General features: G+C 36.6%; 2 protein-coding genes across 2 annotated transcripts; both read left to right on the top strand.

Moving 5' to 3' along the window:
• Nucleotides 1-1,851: 1,851 nt before the first annotated feature.
• On the top strand, nucleotides 1,852-6,057 carry LOC113500726. The gene is made up of 2 exons (XM_026881608.1): nucleotides 1,852-2,302; nucleotides 2,567-6,057. Exons 1-2 carry the CDS (start codon nucleotides 2,050-2,052, stop codon nucleotides 4,975-4,977), a joined length of 2,664 nt encoding a protein of 887 aa, XP_026737409.1. The 5' UTR covers nucleotides 1,852-2,049; the 3' UTR covers nucleotides 4,978-6,057.
• LOC113500727 (STAM-binding protein-like A) lies at nucleotides 4,531-21,578 on the top strand. Its single transcript, XM_026881609.1, has 10 exons — nucleotides 4,531-4,581; nucleotides 15,138-15,290; nucleotides 15,738-16,005; nucleotides 16,087-16,215; nucleotides 16,579-16,691; nucleotides 17,007-17,154; nucleotides 17,493-17,630; nucleotides 18,614-18,726; nucleotides 19,157-19,259; nucleotides 19,519-21,578. The coding sequence occupies exons 2-10, from the start codon at nucleotides 15,163-15,165 to the stop codon at nucleotides 19,579-19,581; spliced, it is 1,203 nt and encodes a 400-aa protein (XP_026737410.1). The 5' UTR covers nucleotides 4,531-4,581; nucleotides 15,138-15,162; the 3' UTR covers nucleotides 19,582-21,578.
• The last annotated feature ends 142 nt before the right edge of the window (nucleotides 21,579-21,720 follow it).

Here is a 21,720-nt window from a genome sequence, read left to right as displayed (position 1 = left end):
AAAAAGGAGTTGAATAAAAAGTTGAGTATAATTGCATTCTAACAAGTGATGTAACGTTATAATAAAAACGAACCAACTTTTTATAAGCACGTGTCTCTAAATCTAATCAAGAAATAGAAAAATGAAGAACTTTTTCAAGAAGAAGAAGAAGATAAAGATCAAGTCACCTTCTACAGAGACGCCCCCCTCCCCGCCGAAAAATGATTTAGATTTAGATGCAATGCTGAAGAGAAAGCAAGACTACTTAACATCCAAAGAAAAAGAACTAAAGGAATTGCAAAAGAAGTTGGAAAAGAAAATGAATGAGCTCAAGAAAAAGAGTAATACTAAAGCTAAGGCGGATTTGAGAGCAGCTAAGAAATTGAATAAAGCACGAAAAAAACTTACAGCAGCTGTTGATGTAAAAGAAAAAGTAGAGAAAAAGCGCAAGAAAAAGAAAATTTGTAAAATATGTGATCCAACTCAATGTAACTGGGTTGACAAAATACACGGGATGGTTGAAAATTTATTAAGTTGTGATCGTTGTCCATGTTTCAGTACGAAGAAACAAGCGTTCAGTAACCTGTGCGAACAATACTTTAAGAAAGCGTTCGCCTCTTGTCCTTGTGAAGATAATGTTGGTGGCTATTGTACACCGGGAAAGTGTTCTAGCGATAGTTCGTCTGACGGACCTAGAAAGTATTCTTATTTTGATGCAGCCACCGACGATTGTTTTAGAATGGCAATGGGCAGAATGCCTCTAGGGTGTGGCTTCCCGGCATGCTCCGGGTTTAGCTCACGCCCAGCCCAGCGAACACGTTGTGGAACTCTGAAGCTTTTTATGGTGTGCTTTGCCAGTTTCCTGTTTTGGTCACCTTGTCTACTGATCTTGCTATTGTGCAAGTGCTTTTGCTGTTTTTGTAATTCTGATTGTTGATCTATAGGTACGTAGAACAAATTGGAAATAAATCAAGAAATTTTTTGAATAAACAGAAATACCGTTTTGGTTTCTTACAGTACCTATAAAAAGAAGATGGTAAGTAGCTGTAGCAATCCCAATGAGTATTATAAATGCTAAAGTGTGTCTGTCTATCTCGCTTTCACGACAAACATACCGATTGAAATTAATCACATTTGGTACACAGAGCCTGAGAAAGGACATAGGGTAGTTTTTAACTGGAAAACAGGATTGTAAGGGGGTGTAATGGGGTCAAAGTATGTTAGGGTGGAATGGTCTACATCTTTAAAATTCGGCTCAAATATTGTTTATTTCATAATAATGGTATTCTGATATGAACGAGGGGGAGTAATGGGGACCTGAAGGCTTTACGAAATCTCTCGCGCACTGTTAACTGAAGTTCACGCTTACGGAGTCGCGGGCAACAGGCAGCTTATCGAATCCATAATGACAAAACTGTTTGGTTGTTACATGTTTATGCTTCAGCTAAACTGCCGCGCCGATTTAGATGGTACTTAATATGTAGAAAGCTAGAATAAAGAAAAGAGTTTTTTTTCACAGTAACAGTAAATTAGACAGCCAGAGTTTTGAACTATACTAAAGGGGATACTATACGATAACAAAAAAAATCTTGTAGGTATTCAAATTCGTTTTTTTGTGAAGTAGTTTCATATTTATGCTGATAACAGTATTCTTTGTAACGAAGTATCTCACTGGTGTTCCGTAGATGCGACTATAAAACCTTGGGCATTGGCATTTTGATCGTTAGTAGGTAAGCAAAAAAAAATACACTTTAAAAAATAAATAATTAATAAAAATATTCAAAATTCTTCAAAACGATTAAAAATATATATTTACTTTCTTTACTTATAATCTACAATATTTAACCTCTTTTTTACATAAAATACAGAAAAATAAAACCGTCATGATATTTTGTAACATATTTTGACTGTCAGTTTTGATAGTCGGTATAATTTTAACTATTTTTTTAAGATATATTTACAATTTTTATTTAATTAACTAAGGCATTATTTACTATGTATTTATAGTCTTTTTATTTGTAATAAAGTATTTCCAACAGATGTCTCAAGTAGCATTTGTCCTTTAAGAGTATGGATATACATAGATTACGAGTTGTGGGTTTCGCTAATGCCGAAAACGGCAACAATAAAACCATTGCAGAACATGAAGAGACTGGAAAAGAAGATGATGTCATTGTTGATGATAAACCTGACGAAACAAATGAAGTTGAAGCAAGTGATGAAAAATGTCCAGAAGTCAATGTGGTTTCTTCGGGATCATCTAAAGTTACGAATTTTGTGACCCACAAGTCAAAGAGCGAGATATTCCGGATTTCATCCCCGAGTAAGTATTAATTTTCTGAATAGAACACTTATTAGGTTCGGCGAACGTGAGGTGAAGAATAGAGTAGGGGACTTTTTATATAATTTTGAAACAGAGTTAATACAGAAGTAATAACTGAGATGCAACTAATGTACTATACGGATCGCTTTAAAGTCTGATTCCGAATAAATATAAACCAGCGCTGCGGGGCTCACCTATATGAGCCCAATACTGTTTAAGACACCATATAAATGTTTAGTTATGATTTCCGCTTTTTATTTTCAGGTAAACTACAAAATCGAGATTTGAAATTGAATTCGAGTTTTGAAGATCTCCCAAAACAGTTAAAACATTCGTATTTACGTAAAAAGAAGAAAACTCTAAGATTGTTTAGCAGAAGATCCACACTTGATGTAGAGCAAGAAGATTTAAGAAAGAAGTTGGAATCTTCAAAAAATCACGAAGACATACATTTTTTATTCTCTCGTGAAACTCCCAGCTTCATAAGACATTCAAGAAAACGAGCGAAGCATGAACGGCCCAAAATAGGCTCGGAACAGAAATGTTCCAGTGACGTATACGGATTTAAAAAAGGCAATCGATATTTTGACCCCTACCTTTATCAGATCTCCTGCAACTACTTAAATGTTGATAAATTTCCTTTTAAAAATCTCCGAAAAGGGTTCAGACGTAAGGTAAAGACTAAATCTCAGCCAGGCACAGATTATGGATGTAAACATCATGCAATGAGAGTTCTTAACTCCGCAGTTAAAAGCTCTGATCGTGTAGAAAATTCATCAATTTATTATAACTTAAGTAAAGTTCACTCTCATGCTCGTCGACACCGTCGCAAACGAGACGTTTCCTTCCGTCAGGATGGAGGATGGGTCACAAATATTTCGCATTATGCCATGCACAAAGACCAAAACGTCGCCGTTTCACCATCTTCCCTAGTGTCTGTAAAAAGATGTTGCTGCGATGCTTGTGTCGGTTCCAGTAAAGTGGAGATACCTCGGGCACTTCGTCGACCTCCTATCGCCTATCGTGATGCCACATCTTCCCACCATAAGGCTACAAGCAAGCAGCGTTCAAAATCAAGTCCGAAAGCAAGTCCGAGGAGTCCGAAATCGAACCCAAAATCAAGTCCAAAAACGAGTCCGAAATCAAGTCCGAAATCAAGTCCAAAATCAAGTCCAAAATCAAGTCCAAAATCAAGTCCAAAATCAAGTCCAAAATCAAGTCCGAAAGCAAGCCCGAAAGCAAGTCCGAATGCAAGTCCAAAACAAAGTCCGCAAGGCCATCAGAAGCCAAGCTCTCTAGATAGTATATTGGGTCCTCAAAAGCTACTCGCGGAACCTACAGCAGGTCCTTCGTGCAAAAAAAAACCAAGTGAATTGTACAAACCACAATTTGTTGTGTGTAAGGGTCGGAGAAGTCAAAAAAAGAAAAGAAAGAGTTCCTTGATAAATACTCAAAGAAAAAGAATATTCAGAGGATTTTTTCAAAATATTGCTGCTTACCATTCTAAGTCTAGAATTTCAGGAAAAAATTGTATCAAATATGCGTTCTTTGGACTTCTAATAGTAGTTTGGTCTCCGTGTCTGCTGGCGGTAATTTTGGCATGGGTAGTAATGTGTCCTGTGAGATTGACAAACATGTTGGCTAATAATAAATCTAGAAAAACGTTTTCATTTTGGAAATCTTTGACAGATAGATTTCGTAAAAAAGATACTGATAGTTATTACCAGAGAATGCAGTGTGACCATTGTTCGCGGGAAAACCGTAAAAGTTTTATGTCTTCAGCGGCCAGTTGGTATACACGGGCGGCTGGTACTGTAATGACCTCTTTAAATGCATTAATGTCTACGCTTAAACTCAAGAAGACGCGATCATCTGGATCTACATTTATGACTTCATCTCATCCTAATCCGCAAAAGCGATATACTTTATACTACGCAGACAACAGAGGTTGGATGATGAAACCTTCACGTCGTAATAATAATAAACGATCGAGCACTCGAATTGTGCAGAGTATGCGGTGTGAGTTCAGACCAAAATTTTGGCCGAAGGGAAAAGGTCAAAATGAAAAGCAAGAAGCCGCATGCACTAATGCTCCTGTTAAATGTGCTGTGCATGGCGACCAGTGCCCGAAAAAATTAAAAAACAAAAAATTATCGCCAGCAGGCGACGCCGAACAAATAGAGACTCGTGCGGGCTGTATCTGTGAGTCTCATAACAAAAGTAAACAAGCTGCAATGTCAATGCCAGAAACATCATCTCATTATCATCAAGGACAAAAGGTAAATATTCCTATAACGAAATGTTATCCATCGTATAGAATGTCATGTTCATCTCACAATTATAAATACACTACATCGAAGCACTTAAATTCAACCAATAGAAATGAAACACTTAAAACAAATTACCTAAAATGCCAAAGTCAATGGAAAAGTGGGACACTGCCGCTTGGAGTAGTTTTCGATTGTCCCTGTGGAACTAGGCACCCGGTTATCACAAATACAGAAGTATATCCAATGCACATGTTTGGTTTAGCAGGTAAAATACTCAAATTTTATACAAAACTTACTGCTAGCTCCGATTCAAAAGAAGATTCTATTAGAACAAGGATAGCTTTGAATTGCCCGTGCGATAAAGAAAAAAACGAAAAAAAAAAAATGGTAAACCAAAACAAGTAGGCAAACCTATACAAAAAAAAATGCAGCCAAAAGAAATACAACGGAAGCGAAAAAGTCCTCAAAGTCAGCCTAGGAACAAAAGATTACAAAACTACATGAATAGAAACACTCAAAATAGAAGTGTAGCAGCTGAACTATCACAATCTGCATTAACTAGACAGGCCAAAACAAGTACAATTGAAATTGACAAATCGGATAAGTCCCAAACCACTTTCAGAAAAAAGTCAAAGCATCTGGTAGATAGATCACAAAACGCGTCAAAATCAAATATAATAGATAGGGCACAAAATCCTTCAAAAAATAGTATTTATGCAAAGAATAAAAAATTTATAGATAGGTCGCAAAACGTATCGAAGCATAGTTTCAGTCAAAACAAAAAAGATATGATTGATAGATCCCAAAACATGTCGAGGCAACTTCTTAATATTAAGGGCCCTTCAAAGGATTCCGCGGTAGAATGTGGCTGTGATACCACGTTAGTGGAATGTGGGTGTTGGACCGAATCAGCATCACGTCTTTCTACCATGAAAAGTAAAATCAATATCTTCGATCGCCTATCAAGCATCTCACGTATTGGTTCTTTTAAGTCGGACAAGCGTCCTTGTTGTCCTTGTAAATCTTCAGAAAAGGTCGAATGTCAATGCAAAACAAAATCAAATAAAGCAGTTAAAACTGCAGTCGACTGTGCGTGTGAAACAGGAACACAAGGGACAGAAAAGGCATCTCAATGTACTTGTAAAGACCAGCAAAAAAAAGTAAGCAAAAAGACAACAGTCGAATGTGCTTGTGGACCTGGAACAGAAGGGGCAGCTAAAACTTCTCAATGTGTTTGTAAAGAAGAACTTAAAAATAAAGGAAAAACTTCAGTCGACTGTGCGTGTGAAGCCAAAACACAAGGTAGAGAAAAAGCATCTCAGTGTATTTGTAAAGAAGAACTAAAAACTAAAGGCAAAACTTCAGTCGACTGTGCCTGTGCAACCACACCAGGTATGGAAAAATCATCTCAATGTGTTTGTAAAAAAGAATTAAAAACTAAAGGAAAAGCTTCCGTCGACTGTGCCTGTGCAGCCACACAGGGAATGGAAAAATCATCTCAGTGTGTTTGTAAAGAAGAACTAAAAACTAAAGGCAAAACTTCAGTCGACTGTGCCTGTGCAACCACACCAGGTATGGAAAAATCATCTCAGTGTGTTTGTAAAGAAGAATTAAAAACTAAAGGAAAAGCTGCAGTAGACTGTGCCTGTGCAGCCACAAAAGGAATGGAAAAATCATCTCAGTGTGTTTGTAAAGAAAAATTAAAAACTAAAGGAAAAACTTCTGTGGAACTAAAAAAGGGAGGTAAAAAGGCTGACCTAAAAAAGAGTAAAGTGGATTGCGCATGTTATGAAGAGGACAAAAAGCGAAGCAATAAAAAATTTAAAAATAAATTTACTCAGTCACTCACACCCTTTTGTCCTTGTCCCAACTCAAAGCAACCTGGAAATGTTATTAATAGAGAAGTAATGACAGATTCAAAACAAAAAGGACTGGCTTCGGGCAAACGTGACAAAGCGGATAAAACTACGAAACCAGGCCTTTCTTACAAAATAGCGATTGACTGCGAGTGTGAGACCGATAAACAACTAATTACTGCTGGAGATTTACAACCACGCGTAACTAACCTAAAAACGAAAACTGCGTACTCTAACAAAAAAAATATACCTCAAAAAATGTCGGTCCCTAAAATAAAAATAGAGTGCCGTTGCAAGGCTGAAACACAGTCCAACAAATTGAAACCCTGCTGTCCATGTAAGAAATCGGTCATTAAGAAAAAGGAGTCCGTAATATGTGAATGTTGGCCTGAAAAGGAACCAATTTCAGCTCAAGAAGAAATAAACCCCTCTGAACAAAAACAATCTTCTAAGGAAAAGGTTGAATGCGGTTGTGGGACCGAGGAGCAATCTAAATTGATGATTGATTGTAGTTGTGGAAACGAGAAGACATCTAAATTAGTGATTGATTGCGGTTGTAGAATAGATCAGCAATCTAAATTAATGGTAAATTGTAGTTGTAAAACCGATAGGCAATTTTTAAAGGGTGAGTTCTCCAAAGAGCCAGATAAACCATCTCAATTGAAGGTAGATTGTGGTTGTGGTTCCGAGGATTTGAAAAAAGTAGATATAGCTGAAACTAAAACATCTGCAACGCCGGCTACGGTCGATATCGGCCTAAATTGTCCATGCCCATCATCATCAAACGAACCTTCAATAAAAATAAGTCAAAAAACAAGTACAACTTTACTGCAGAAAAGTCACAAGGCAGTCTTAGTAAAAGACGGAACTGCAACAGACTGCTACTGCCCACCATCAGGGCAGCTAAATTCATTCAATAGAGAAACTAAAACAAGTAATGAACCTATTATTGCTAAATTTACGGTGGCCTCACAACGATCTTTAAGTGTCAAAGCATCAGAAAGTACTAACAAAAGCACACAACCTTATGAACAGTCCTCGACAGCAAAAGCTGTGGATTGCGCTTGTGGACCAAACGCGGACCTTAATGACTTAAATGGTATACCTGAACAGCTTAAAACACACAGAGAAAATAACGCAGAAGTTCAGTTATTGAAGTTGGACTCAGTTTGGAATTGTTCATGCGAAGCTAGTTATACTAATAAGGAAGCACTTAACACTCAACAGCCTATTTTAAAAACACGAAACTACAGTCAGACCGGAAATGAATTGAGTTCCCTCGGTCCAGTGGTAAATAACCAACGATCAACCCAGACAACGTCCGTCACCGTACAACATCAGGTTCCTAAGGACGAAATATACTATGAGTGTACAAATAAGTCATCGAATAGTAATCAGGAATTCGTAAATGATGACCAGCAAGCTTTTTCTGGCGTAATGGTGCAACGCTTAAATCAATCAAAAAAAAAATCTTCAGATACCAGAGTCAAGTGTGATTGCTTAAATGAGATGGCCGTTCAAGAGCAAAAAGATCCAGAAATTCATTCACCAATTGAAGGGGATCAAAAAAACGTACGAGGCCTTACTGGTGATGCTAAAAAACAACAGACGACACTGTCCCATCACCCAGTCAGAAAATCACCAGTATCTAGAATACCTGCTGGTTGTACATGCCGAAAGAAGTTGGAAATGGAAAAAAATAATGTAAAGCTACCTTTATCGCCTCAAAGACACAAAGCGACGCTGAGACCGTCAATTGAAACATTATATAAGAGGGTTGATCATCATAAAAACTTTGCAAATAAATCTACTTTAACAGGAGAGCTTTCGCAAACCCCACCAAAGCCAGCCAAATCGTTATATTCTCGAAAGACAAGTTCGACTAAGGTCCATCCACCCGACTCGGCGCAGATATTGAACAGACAGTCAAAAAAACAGACCTTGGTCAAGAAAGGTTCTGAAGAATTCACAAAGAAAATTAAAAAAAATGCTCCTGGTCCTCCTTCCTCTCCTAAACCTACTAAAATTATATCGCCTTCCAAGAAGTCCTTAAAGGAAACACAGCCAAAGACTCAAAGGTTACACCCGCATTGTGTTTGCTCACCAAAACATAGATCAGCTTCGTATAAAAATAAAGCAATTGATTATCTGGATAAAACCAGAAAGCAAATTGGTAACATCGCGAGGGAAACAGCAAACTCTTACCGATCCTCGAAATCACAGCCTGTGACTGTACCTAAGCTCTCGACTGTAGGATCTCGTTCACAATCTGTTGAAGAACATGTGAACTCTTTAAAAAAACGAATTTCCTCATTTAAAAGATTGCCTCCCTGTCGTTGTCACAAAAAAGAGTCATTTTCGAAAAAAACTTGCCCTTCTTGCGCTTGCTCTTTGAAGAATAAATTAGACAATAGAACTAATTTTTACCCAGTTTTGCCATCTAAACATAGCATGTCCCAAACATCATTCAACCACACTGAGTGTGTTTACTCGCCTATCGACCGTAACGATCCTGATAACTATTCCCGTAAACCTGAAAAAATTAAGCATAAGCACGGCAAAATAAAAAAATCAACCCCTAAGGCTTTTGCAGATATATGTCAAACTTGTAAGAGACCCCTCAATATGCATTTAGATTGTCAATGCTCCTCAAATAAATTATCGTTGTCAGCACATATGCCACCGACTTCAATAACGTATGCTTCATGTAGGATAAGTAGACTAGTAAAGAAATTACATTTTAAGATATTTAGTCGTAAGAAATATCCGCTTAAACAAAAATTTTTAACGTGTAGTGTCAGCCAACATTCAAAAATATCTCATCCTTTGCCTATCTTAACGTCATCATCCCATACTCGGAAATCTTTACAAGAAGATAAATCACCAATGAGTTTAAAATCAGATAGTCGAAACGGAAAAAGATCTTTAGGTTTGCGTCTTTCAGTAAATTCTAATAGTAGATGTAGATGCCCAGGTCACGAGGATTTATCTAACAATTCCGAAAGTAATTCAACACAGCTTTACGATTCTATTAAACTAAATGACCCATGTTCATGTTCCATCAAGGAGAATTTAAGCCAGCCATCAAATGTTAGCTGTATTAAGTGTAATCATAGGGTCCCTTCATTACAACTTTCCTCCATTAAAACTTTTCGTCAAGCACCGAAAGTGGCTCAACATAATACACGACCATCCCAACAATCCATACATGATGCTCCATACATGATGGCTAACACAGTCCATGATTCTTCTATACTATTTCCTGTAACGCCATTTAAGTGTAATTGCACAAATGATACAATTTTGTCTTCGCAGAATGACGATGTATCGGATCATGTATTAAAAAGAAAATCCAAACTTAAATCTTCAAATCCTGTTCCGAAACTTTCTCAAATTACAAATCATCAAAATCTTTATCTAGATTCGATAAGAGATTTGCCACAAAATATCAGATTACTTAACGTTTCTCGCCGTAATGAAAGTCAACAAACTACGATCCCTTACAATAGTCTATCAGATAAATCACAACGATTATACAGGATTTGTGCGAAAAACTTTGATTGCTTTGATTCATTACCACAAACTCTTTCGAATCAAACGGATCATACATTTAAAAATTCGTCGCTTTATCAACAGATTCGATCAATGGGATTACGTGAAAAAATTAAACAGTATTCTAATAAATTATCGCGATACTCACATAAAGATAAAAGTTCTCTTTTACCAGGAGAAAATAAAAAACCGGGTAAACAAATTTCTGAAAAAAAAAAATCTAAACAAAATGTAAATACAAGTCATCACATTTATGAAAATCAAAATAGGCCAGAAACCGATCAAATTGATACTCCTCAAGTAGCTCAACACCCATATGAGCGTGGTAATCAAGAAAACCTTAGTCAGCCAACGCGACTGCTACATTTTCCAAATAAACCTCAACAAAGGTACCCTTCACATCCGTTTATACCTATCCCATTAATACCTGGCCAATGTTGTTGCAAACAAAAACCGCTTATTCAATCAGATAACACGCAGAACATGATTTTACGTAACAAGTCCCAACAAACTATAAAAGAGGAAGTTTTGAACCCGCAATTAAATTCGAAATTAACACCAAGCCAACTTAAAATTCCCCAAATTCAGTCGGCTGATATATTGAAACATCACAAAGCTACAATGAAAATCGATATACCCCTTACAACCTCTAAAACAGACCAACCTATAGAATTGATAAGGCATTTTCCACTTAACTCTACATTAGATGTTAAGGAACCTGAATATTCACGGCAACTTTCAATTCGAAAATCTAATAATTTAATAAATTCGCGCCAGCTTCAGGGTTCTACACCAATACCTCCAGTACGACAGCCCGGGGTTGGCTCGCTTCTCCATTTACCAAGCAGTACGGCCGATGGAAAGGAGAATCGACCCACAGGCACACAAGTTCAGTTAAGACAACAGGATTTTTCAAATCAGCTGCCTGAAATTTTCAGACCTACTCTTTCACGACATTCTATTACACAAAATCAAACAATCATAAAAGAGCCAAGTAAATCTGAGCACCAATTATTTTCATCTCGAAAACAATTACATCAACAAACACAGATCACGCCTGAAAGCAGTAAAATTGTAGAGTCTAATCATGTCGTACCAACTATTCCAAGTGAATGCAAATGCCCTCACAATCAGTCGGAATACTATAAGATTCAACAGCATAAATACCCAGAAATAAGTTTAAATCAGAAAACCAATATTTGTAATAGCGAACATCAGACCAGCCCAATACATGCAGCTGATCAACAAAGATCTATGCAGCAAAATTCTTCCCGGGTTGATACTACTGAGGGACAACCAAGGACATGTTTTGTCAGTCACTATAGGAAATCACCTGTAATAGTACAAAACCAATTACAAACAACAGCGTCGGAAAACATGTTCCAATCTCAAATATTAAATCAACATTTAAGTCAGTCACATAGAACATCGCACCAACCATCGTACATGCATCGCATTGAACATCCTCAAGGCTTAGCGAGAATGAGTCATACTCAACAAAATCACGCCACACATATTACAATTCAAAGGTCTGAAGTGTATCACAATAGTCCTGGTTCTCTTCGTTTTAAACTACCTGTTGAATCTACTAATTTAGATAGCGAAGGCCCTAAAAGATTGACATTTGTGTCATATCCTCGCAAGACATCCCGTCATGTTTTAACGAGTACTACACCTGTAGACAAACCGCCTGGATTGTTGCAGCAGCATTCAGCGGGTAAAGTTCATCCAGGACGAAAAAAGTCAACTGAGAGTGGAAAGCATCAAAAACAACATCAGGGTCCAGCCGGCCACCAAAAAATGCCACCACCTCAACCAGATTTTGATAATGTGGCAATGCGTTATCCTGGTCATAATCCAAAACCAGAGCATATTCCTGCTCCTGCCAATTATTATTACCCACCACCAGCAGCAGGAGCTCCAGCTCCGAATTATGCGCGCTTACCGTGTTTTATCAATCCTTTAAATAAATGTGGACCGAAACCAAGTGGCGATGAACAATCAATTAGGCGTGCTTATAAACGCAGGCCTATTCGTTTCGTTCCACCAAACAAACAAGAGAAAGCACCAAAACAAGAAAAAGAAACAAAAAAAGGAAAGGAACCAAAAAAAGGAAAAGAAGCAGCTAAAGGCAAAGAAGCAGCCAAAGGAAAAGATGCAGCTAAAGGAAAAGAAGCAACTAAACTAGCTAAGAAAAAGGAAGAGGCCAAGAAAAAGGAAGAGCTTAAGAAAAAGAAAAAGAAAGCACAAAAAGGAGAAACAGGAGGAGGAAACAAGATAAGCGAAGTCATTACGTGTATTCGAGAGCTTGTTGCTGAGGCTGAAGCGGATGCATGGCCAATTGCAGTTAGTTGTCGACCTTTGTACATCCATGCTATGAGGAAAAGGCCTTGTTTCTGGGTATACAAATGCTGCCCGTCTTTATATCCCACGTTCCTTGGCTGTTACAAATGTCAGGAAAACATTTGTCAGTTACTTTTATACCTGATTTCGATTTGTTTTTGGTGTCCTCTCATTGTTTGTGGATACATTTGTTGCAAGTTAATGTGCGGGAGTGGCTCAGATTAAATGTTTCACTGAAATAAACTTGTGGTCATAATTTTTAATAAAACTAAGACATATTAGGAGAAATTACTATAAATAAAGCGGTCGTATTTAAAATGTTTATATGAATATATTAATTGTATTGAAATAATCAAAGTTTTCTTTACGCATATTTAGATTAGCTGCTAACATAAATTTTTGGTAAGCATATTCTCGAAGAAACTTCCCATGCACAGTTTTGCCTTTAACATTTGAGCGAACAATAAATGACCACTCGCAACTCGGGTAAGAATATTATAGCACCCCTAAAGGAAAACGAATGAACTTTAATTTATTGCAAGACAAATTTATACAGGGTACATAACGCGACGTGCACCCGCTGGGACATGATACAAAAAGTCAAATGTCGACAATTTGTATATTATGCATAGCCGAATCCTAACAGTTTTATAGACAATCAACATTAAATAAAAACCAAGAAAATCCTACCTAATATCCTTACTGGTCCTAATATTATAAGTGCGAAAGAAAGAAGCGGGACAGACATACAGAGATACTGTATGTCTCTCCCGCTTTCATGCCAAAACTACTCAAACGATTGTAATGAAATTGATAAACAGATATTGTCTAGAGCCTGGGGAGGGACAAAGGCTTCTTTTTAACTGGAAAAAAGTTCTGTAAGGCCGTGTAATGGGGGTCAATATTTGTAATTTTTTTAAACTTCTTCCTGGAATGGACTAGGACTTAGAAATATCATCATCATTGGCCTAGCCTTTTCCAACTATGTTGGGGTCGGCTATCAGTCCAAACGGATTCAGCTAGGTATCAGTGTTTGACAAGGAGCGACTGCCTATCTGACCTCCTCAACCCAGTTACCTTGGCAACACGATACCCCTTGGTTAGACTGGTTGTCAGACTTTTCAAGCTTCTAACTACCTGTAACGACTGTCAAAGATGTAGGAATAACAGCCGGGACCCACAATTTAACGTGCCTTCCGAAACTCGGAGGAACTCGTTATGACAAAGATGGTCACCCATCTACGGAACTACCGCGTCAAGCATAACTTAACCTGTGATCGTTTCACTTATGCGGTTATAGCTTAGCCACGAGCTCCTCCAGGACTTAGAAATATGGCATAAATAATATTTATTTAAATCAATGAAGAAGTAACTATCTTTCCGTTTGTCTGTCTCTCTCTGTAAACTAAAATCCACGCGGACAGAGTCGCGGGCAGAACAGTCGCGAACAGCTCGTATTAAATAAATACAGAAAAAAAATCAAAAACAAATTTGAAACAAGAGCCAATTTCATTGTTATGATATAGGTTGGTTTTTGATTTCGACAACAAAAGTGGGAACTAATTGCAGATTTGAACTCAATATCTGGTCGTTTGGTGGAAAGTAGCTTGCAAACTTGCAACAGGCATTGTCTTAGACCTCAATCAACATAATGATCAGCCCTAAATCTCGCGTTTTATATAGAGGTTCAACCCAAAAAAATCGGACGAAGTGTGAATCGGACTCACGCACCGAGAGTTCCGTATAAACCTGTAGGTACATAGTAAAAATTTGTAATGTATTTAAAAGATTTTTCATAACGACGAGAAGTAGTTTTTACTCTGGTGATTCCCTTGAGAGAGTCTAGCGGCATAAACCGCTGGATCTCGTTTGAAGAACTCGACTGAGTGGTCATCGGTCCTTTGAGAGACGTGGCTAGCCCATATAATAGCCCATGTAATAGTAAAAAAAAAAGATAATTTAATGTCGCATTTTATTCTCTAAAGTAACTAAGGTCATAACTCGCTCAACGACATCAAAATATTGGATTGTTGTTAGTGTCCACGTTTCGGCGTCAGGGTGCCTTAGGTCATGAAACACAGGACGCTTTATTTGAAGATTGCGGTACTAGCAATGAGAATGAATGAATTCGACGTAGTTTACTAAAGCTGCAGAGGCCAAAAGGATTCTTCGCTCGGTTTCTTCTTCAAAGTTATGTATACTCGACGGCTGCAGGTGTAATTGTAATAGCTGAATAGCTTACCCTGCACAACATCAAAAGCTATCCCATCAACGAATTTTAGTATAGGCACGACATGGTCGTTCAACATGACCTTTTGACTTTAGAATTTTATAGTATCTGATTCTAACTTCTGCTAGACGCAATACAAAAGATAAATAGACGGCCGGACGGACAAAAAAGATCCTATAAGGGTTCAATTATTTTCTTTTTAGGTATTACCCTAAACACTTTTTTAAAGACTATTGACACTACTACTGACTAAACATTGCATTACATGATTTTTGTAGTCCACCATCTATCGATTCAAGTAAGAACATTGAAACAACACGGTCCAGTTGACACTATCATAACACGATCCTATTTCGTTTGTTGTTGTTGTTGAACACACCCATAGTTAGTTGTCAACTGTCAATGCCAAATGTTCATTTCTGACATTGACAACTGTGAATAGTGACATTATGAAACGACTGTACCTCATACCTACCGCGCGTTTATTGCTTTTCATCGGCCTGGTATCTTATAGAACATTTTTGATTTAAGTGCATGTTATTGTTGTGTGTATTTTGTTATACATATAATTAACGTTGCTATAGAGGAGAATCGGAAGAATTTACCACTATGCAAGCAGAGGAAAAGCGCACCAAATCTACAGTTGATTTGGCTTCGTTAGATGCTACGGCAAGAGTCAAACAATTGGCTACTTACGGTGCTATGGTTGATGTAGACCCTAATGTGCCACCCAGGAGGTAACTTCTCATACTAGTACAGTAGTATATTATTGGAATATAAGGAAAACCTACATTCTTATTAGCTTACTTTGATTTGTTGGTATGCAATGACATTTAATTAGTTATCCCATGTGACATAAATATAAATCTAGCCTTTTCCTTATTTAACACGTCTGTCAGAGACGTTGCAGTACTGTTAAATATCCAGTCTAGTACCTGGCTCAAAAAACCCTAAGATGTAAAAGTTGATAAATTTGTGATTCCTAGCTAAAATTAGTCTGTTTACATTTAATTAAAATTATCATATATTAATTAGTATTATAAACTTTATCACTATCACAATAGCACAATCTATATATAAAGAGTTGTCAATATAAATACCTTGTCAATATCTACAGAGCTAGCTCTAGACATGATTTATGAAATTGTAATTTTTAAATATTATAATTTCTTAATTTTTTGTAGGTACTACAGATCAGGTTTGGAGATGGTTAGGATGGCAAATGTGTACCTAGCAGAAGGCAGCCTTGAAAATGCGTACATACTGTATATGAAGTTTATGACATTGTTCCTGGAGAAGATTCGTAAGCATCCGGAGTATGTGTCCGTCCCAGTTGAAGTGAAATCTGTTAATCAAACAAATCTGAAAGAGGTCATGCCCAAAGCAGAAAAACTTAAGCAGAGACTTCTGGATCAATATACTAAAGAACATGCAGCATATCTAGAAAATGAGGTTTGTGTAAAAATGTTGCTTAAATAGATAAGATGTGTAATCTGCCAAAACTTAATATCATCTTCAAAATGTATTATGCAGGCCAAGAGACGCAAAGCAGAAGAAGAAAGGAAAAAGCAAGAAAGGGAAGATGCTAAGCTGGCTGAGAGGCTGCAAGCTGATGAGAACAAAAGAGACACAAACCCAACAACACCTCACCTGCTTCATGATGTATGTTTTTGCCTCAATTTTTGCTGAGTAGGCCCATAGTCACCATCCCTACTAATATTAAAATTCAAAAGTAACTCTGTCTGTCTGTTACACTTTCACGTCTAAACCAGGTCTGAACTGATTTAAATATAATTTGATACAGAGATAGAGTTGACCTTGAGAAAGAACCTAGGATAGTTTTAATCCCGGACTTTTGAAGAATTCTCCTGGAAACGCGATATAACCGACTTCGACGCGGGCGAAAAGCTAGTTCGTTATAAAATTTGCAACAAACTCTACTGCTTACAACTACACAGCTTATATTACAGCACTTAACACCTGTGTCAGTTCAGTATAAAAAAATATGTATGTGTTTGTTTCCAGGATCAGTGGGCGGTGTCGCCGTCAGCCCCACCCGTGGACGGCGTGCTGTACCCAGATGACTTCGCGAACTACCAGCCTGTGCCGCCGCTCATCCCACCTGCGAAACCCCAGGCGTGAGTTGATTCTACATTCCTTTTTAATATTATATGGATTGAGACTAAGTTTTTAGCTGCATAGAACGAGACATACTCTTGTGTGGATTAATTTTTCTTCAAACTTTACCTATTTGGAATGTATCATATTTCATGTTTAGGCAGTCTGTGCGAAGCCATACCTTCTTTTTTGTAACTAGGTAGATTTACCCAAATATCTCTGGCTTGCTTCATCAGGATAGAAAAACATTTTGAGCCAATCTATCTAAGTTACAATTAGCCATGCACCTCCTACACAGTACTATATTAAATTAAGTATGTGCCCCCCTCCCCCAGCGGCAGCACGAGCGTGGAGTCGCTGTACGGCGCGTCGCGGCTGCGGCCGGTGCTGGTGCCGGCGGCGCTGCTGGCGCGCTTCCTGCGCCTCGCCGCCGCCAACACCGCGCGCAACGTCGAGACCTGCGGCATACTCGCCGGGATACTCGTAACTACTCTTATAGCTCACCAATAGTTCCCTGAATTCCCTTGCCTTTCATAATAATTGCCATTTATATGTCTTGCCTTTCATAATAGCTAGTATACATTTGTTGGATATAACTATCCTACCTTTGGCCCTTTATTTTTTGTAACCTGTATTTTTACTCCTTTTAGTTTTTAGATGAGACAGTGCTAGATATAGTATTCATAGGTTGAACAATCAGTCTGATAAAACATTAACAGATTGGCGATAATTTCGAGGTGCCAGTATTATAAAAACAACAACAAACAAAAATTAATATATTTTTGTACAAAAGTTCATTATTAACGTAAAAAATATTATAGGAACGCGACCAGCTGAAGATCACGCACGTGGTGGTGCCAAAGCAGACTGGTACAGCCGACTCGTGCAGTACCAACAATGAAGAAGAGATCTTCCACTATCAGGATCAACACAACCTTATCACTCTCGGGTGGATACATGTGAGTACAATCTATATCCGACACATGATAGGTGCTATTAGAGGTCGTATGAACCGACGATATAATGACAAGTCTGTCTTTGATCGAGATTATTCACTAAGCACACTGTATATGTAGAGTTATATGTATAGTCATAATACAAAGAAAACAGGTTTTAAAATTTTAGACATGCTAATTTCATACTAAGGGCATAATTTAATGTCGTAGTTGTCTCGTTCAATTATAGTGGGAGTATTAATTGACCTTCGATTTATGGAAACTGAGAACAATTTAGTCTATTGTGTTCACTACTTTGATTCGTTGACCAAAAGAATAACAGCACATCAACAATTTTTATCTGAGAAGAGAGCGGTTTGGTTAATAATTCAAACTCGATCACAATAATACCTGTTTTCGTGTGTCACAGGAAACGAAGATGAGCGTCATAAATATTGTCTTATCTTCGTTACCCCTGTATTTTCCATAATGACTCATTCTGTGACAGTCTGACAACCATGAAATCAATTATCACGACATTGTTGACTAAGATAAAATTAAATGAATCATTGATGTAGATAAAACGCGTGAGTCATTCCAAAATTATAAAGATAACTTCTCGAGTAGCAAATATTATGCATATTTACGTTATCTGTAGTTTTTGCACTTTTTGCGAGATCCCTGAGGATTTCAAAATATGATTTGATAACATCTTAAACATAGTAAGACTCATGTTACGACCAAAAAATTGTTGTTACGGAATGTGTACTACTGAGTAGTGATATTTCTTGTTTATAAAATCAGATTTTAATGTTGTTGGAAACTCATCCTTGTGTCGTAAACAGTCACATCATATATTATGCATAAAGGACTACCATATTAGAACTAACATTTGTGTATGCGTTACGTAAATACGGGGATCAAAGACGCGCTGATCTATTAAACAACTCGGCTTACTGTATAATACACATCAGTTTTGATAATGTTGATGTGTACATCTGTTACAGACTCATCCGACTCAGACAGCGTTCCTCTCATCCGTGGACCTTCACACGCAGTGTTCGTATCAGCTGATGATGCCCGAGGCTATTGCTATAGTTTGCGCGCCCAAATATAATGAGTAAGTTTATTTCGTTTTCAGAATGATCAAAAAAGATGTTTGTACCGTTGACCCTCCGAGTTAAAAGACGGTTACCCAATGCTTATGCCATCTCAAATATTTGAAGATGTGGTAACTAACTTTATATTTTAATAGCTGTTGCCCGCGACTTCGTCCGCGTGGTCAGAAGATAATAATATAAGTTATGATTTATATTTACCCTGTTTTTTTGCACATTTTCCATTGTATCTTCGCTTCTATTAGTCGCAGCGTGATGGTTTATAGCCTAAAACTTTCCTCGCTGAATGATCTATTGAACACAAAAAGATTTTTTCAATTTGAACCAATAGTTTCTGAGATTAGTGCGTTCAAACAAACAAACAAACAATCAAACAAACTCCTCAGCTTTATGTATTAGTATTTTATATTTTGTTTATTACAATTCTTTCAGAACTGGTTACTTTGCATTAACGCCAGAATATGGAATGCAGTTTATCACGAATTGCAGACAGAGTGGGTTCCATCCACATCCAAATGATCCCCCACTCTTTCATGTAAGTATCTCTCTTTCTAAAAATGGTAAAAACTACACGTTTCTGCAATGTCAGATTTAATTAATTAACTAAATTAACATACCAACTATTAATATTAACTAAATGATATTGATTGGCCAAGTATGAACCATTTACAAATTAAAGGGCATGGGCCTACCACTTAAATTAATAAGATTGCAATTATGAAAGCGTGGCAACACACTTCATGACGTTGAGCATCGTTCTTCGTTTATAAGATTTTTTCTCTATTGCTTTACAGACTGTAACACACATCCGCGTGGACGACTCTGCGCCAGTAGAAGTTGTTGACCTCAGGAGATGAGCATCAATACAGAACGAGTTTTCAAATCCTCCACTACTGCTTACGTTCACTGTTAGTGCATTTACCTCGCTTTATTTTTGTATCTATTGTATAGAGATAGCCCAATTTAATAAACTATCTGTATATCGGCCAGAGATAGGAGAATATAAAAAAATATATGACCATAACTGGTTGAGTATGTACAGGTTGTTTATTAATTGTGGGCTGTTAGTAATTAGTGGTTGTATTCAATTATGAATCGCGTGGATGTTATTTGTAATATATTAATTGATACTAGGAAAGCATAAATCCTTAGGGCTAAGAGAAAGAGTTTGAGTTGTAGTCATATTTTAATTCATAAAGAGTAGAGTACGATTGGTTTGACTGTAGTCCGACTGAACACTGACGTTGTCTGTGACACTGTTTGACAGTTGTTCTCTCAATCTCTCTCGTTTTTTGTTATGATTGTAATGGCTATGATACTGTTATGCCACAAATTATATGTTGAAATTATATTTTGTTAAAATATATAAAGACGTTACGAGTTTAGAGCTTTGAGATAAATAAAATATGCTTTTGAAGTAAAAGAATCTAGCTTCATTCTAAAATAAAAATCTTATTTTTTTATTTAGGTCAGCAAAAGCATGCTTTTCGGTTCTGCCTTCACACACGCATTCAACCAAATAAATACATCACATATTTAAACTGTATTTTAGTTTAAGTTACGAACAAAGTAGAGGTAACGAATTAGTTTCAACAATGCACTAAATAAAATAAGGTTTTAATCCGTGGGAACTAAATTTAATTGTCTACACTCGCTTTTAGACTCGGAGGATTTGGTTAGAGTAGACATTTTGTGACATTTTGTATGTGATCCTGACCGTAGTTTAGACTGCACAACACCCAGTACTTGACCAAAGATATTCATTTAAATAACAATAACGTCTTTTCAGTGGTACAGTTTTCTGTATTATATTGGTCTGAGTTTCTTTATATTTCGTACTGAAGGTTTGTATTCGACTGCACAACAGCCAGCATACTTTTCAAAAGCAAACAATTATTATTTATAATAATTAGTAGGACAGGTTACTGATAGTATTCTTATTGTGTGATAATTAAGACGCAGCCTGAAGACTGAAGCTTAAAGTATACATATTTAGATATTAAAATATTATATTCTTATATTTATCGGATTACTTACACTGTTAATTTGTATTATCATAAAACAAATTGAATATTTATATTGCCTTAATTTTAGTTTATATTTTTTGCTGCAATAACATAAAAACTTGCCAAAGGCAAAATTATAAAAATCATCGGTCATTACTTTCTATGTACTAAAATCGATGTTATTATTTTATTACACTGAGTGTTAATAATTGATTATTTTTTGTAAGTATTGTTATAATTTAAGTATATATTGAAACTTAGTTATTTCACTATCACTGTGATGTTTGAGTGCACTTTAAAAGCACGTTCGTGTGGTGATGTCATTCGTGCCATTTTGTATATACCGGAATGTTGTAACATATTCATGTATAATTAAAAACAATTAATTGCGACTGTCGGAGTGATCTTTTTCATTTCTTGATTTCTGTTTGTTCAAGATATAAATCACATGTTTTACCGTTATGATTTTTTTCATTTATATTCATAATCACAAATAATTTACTACACTTGCGTATTAACTAAAACAGACACGCCTTACTATTTAGTAAAAAACCTGTTTACCTACTATAATTTTTTTATTATATTTATTTCGCGTGTTATTCTTGATTCAAAATTTACGAGATAGTTTTCAAAATAATATGTTACATTTTATTTTATGTTTTATATTGTTGAGGAATTAATAAAGTATTTAGTCAAATGAATATTAGTCTTCTTCCAATCTTAAAAATATGCGTACAACCTGCGGTAAACAAAGAACGTGTGAACAACGTCTAGTAAATAAGAACAGTCTTATGTATGTGTGATTCAGCTAACACGGACCAATGTGAATAAAAAGTTTATTAAATTCATAATATGTTTTATTTATTGCACAATATTATGGTTATGATATGCAAAGATTGGCAGTGAAGCAACGCTATACGGACACAATTACGTCACACACACCTTTTAAACATTAAATTACAACAACTACATACCTATTACAATAGTATA

Source organism: Trichoplusia ni, chromosome 14 (genome assembly GCF_003590095.1).
Source record: "Trichoplusia ni isolate ovarian cell line Hi5 chromosome 14, tn1, whole genome shotgun sequence".
Lineage (NCBI taxonomy): Eukaryota > Metazoa > Arthropoda > Insecta > Lepidoptera > Noctuidae > Trichoplusia > Trichoplusia ni.
The sequence above is the reverse complement of the archived record's forward strand: the minus strand, read 5'-3'. Positions and strand labels throughout refer to the sequence as shown.

Bases quoted from the DNA above. Each gene is read 5' to 3' on its own strand.
- LOC113500726 (XM_026881608.1), top strand. From the start codon at position 2,050: ATGGATATACATAGATTACGAGTTGTGGGTTTCGCTAATGCCGAAAAC. The intron at 2,303-2,566 runs GTAAGTATTAAT...TTTTATTTTCAG, and splicing joins ATTCCGGATTTCATCCCCGA to GTAAACTACAAAATCGAGAT.
- LOC113500727 (XM_026881609.1), top strand. From the start codon at position 15,163: ATGCAAGCAGAGGAAAAGCGCACCAAATCTACAGTTGATTTGGCTTCG. The intron at 16,692-17,006 runs GTGAGTTGATTC...CCCCTCCCCCAG, and splicing joins CCACCTGCGAAACCCCAGGC to CGGCAGCACGAGCGTGGAGT. The intron at 18,727-19,156 runs GTAAGTTTATTT...CAATTCTTTCAG, and splicing joins TGCGCGCCCAAATATAATGA to AACTGGTTACTTTGCATTAA.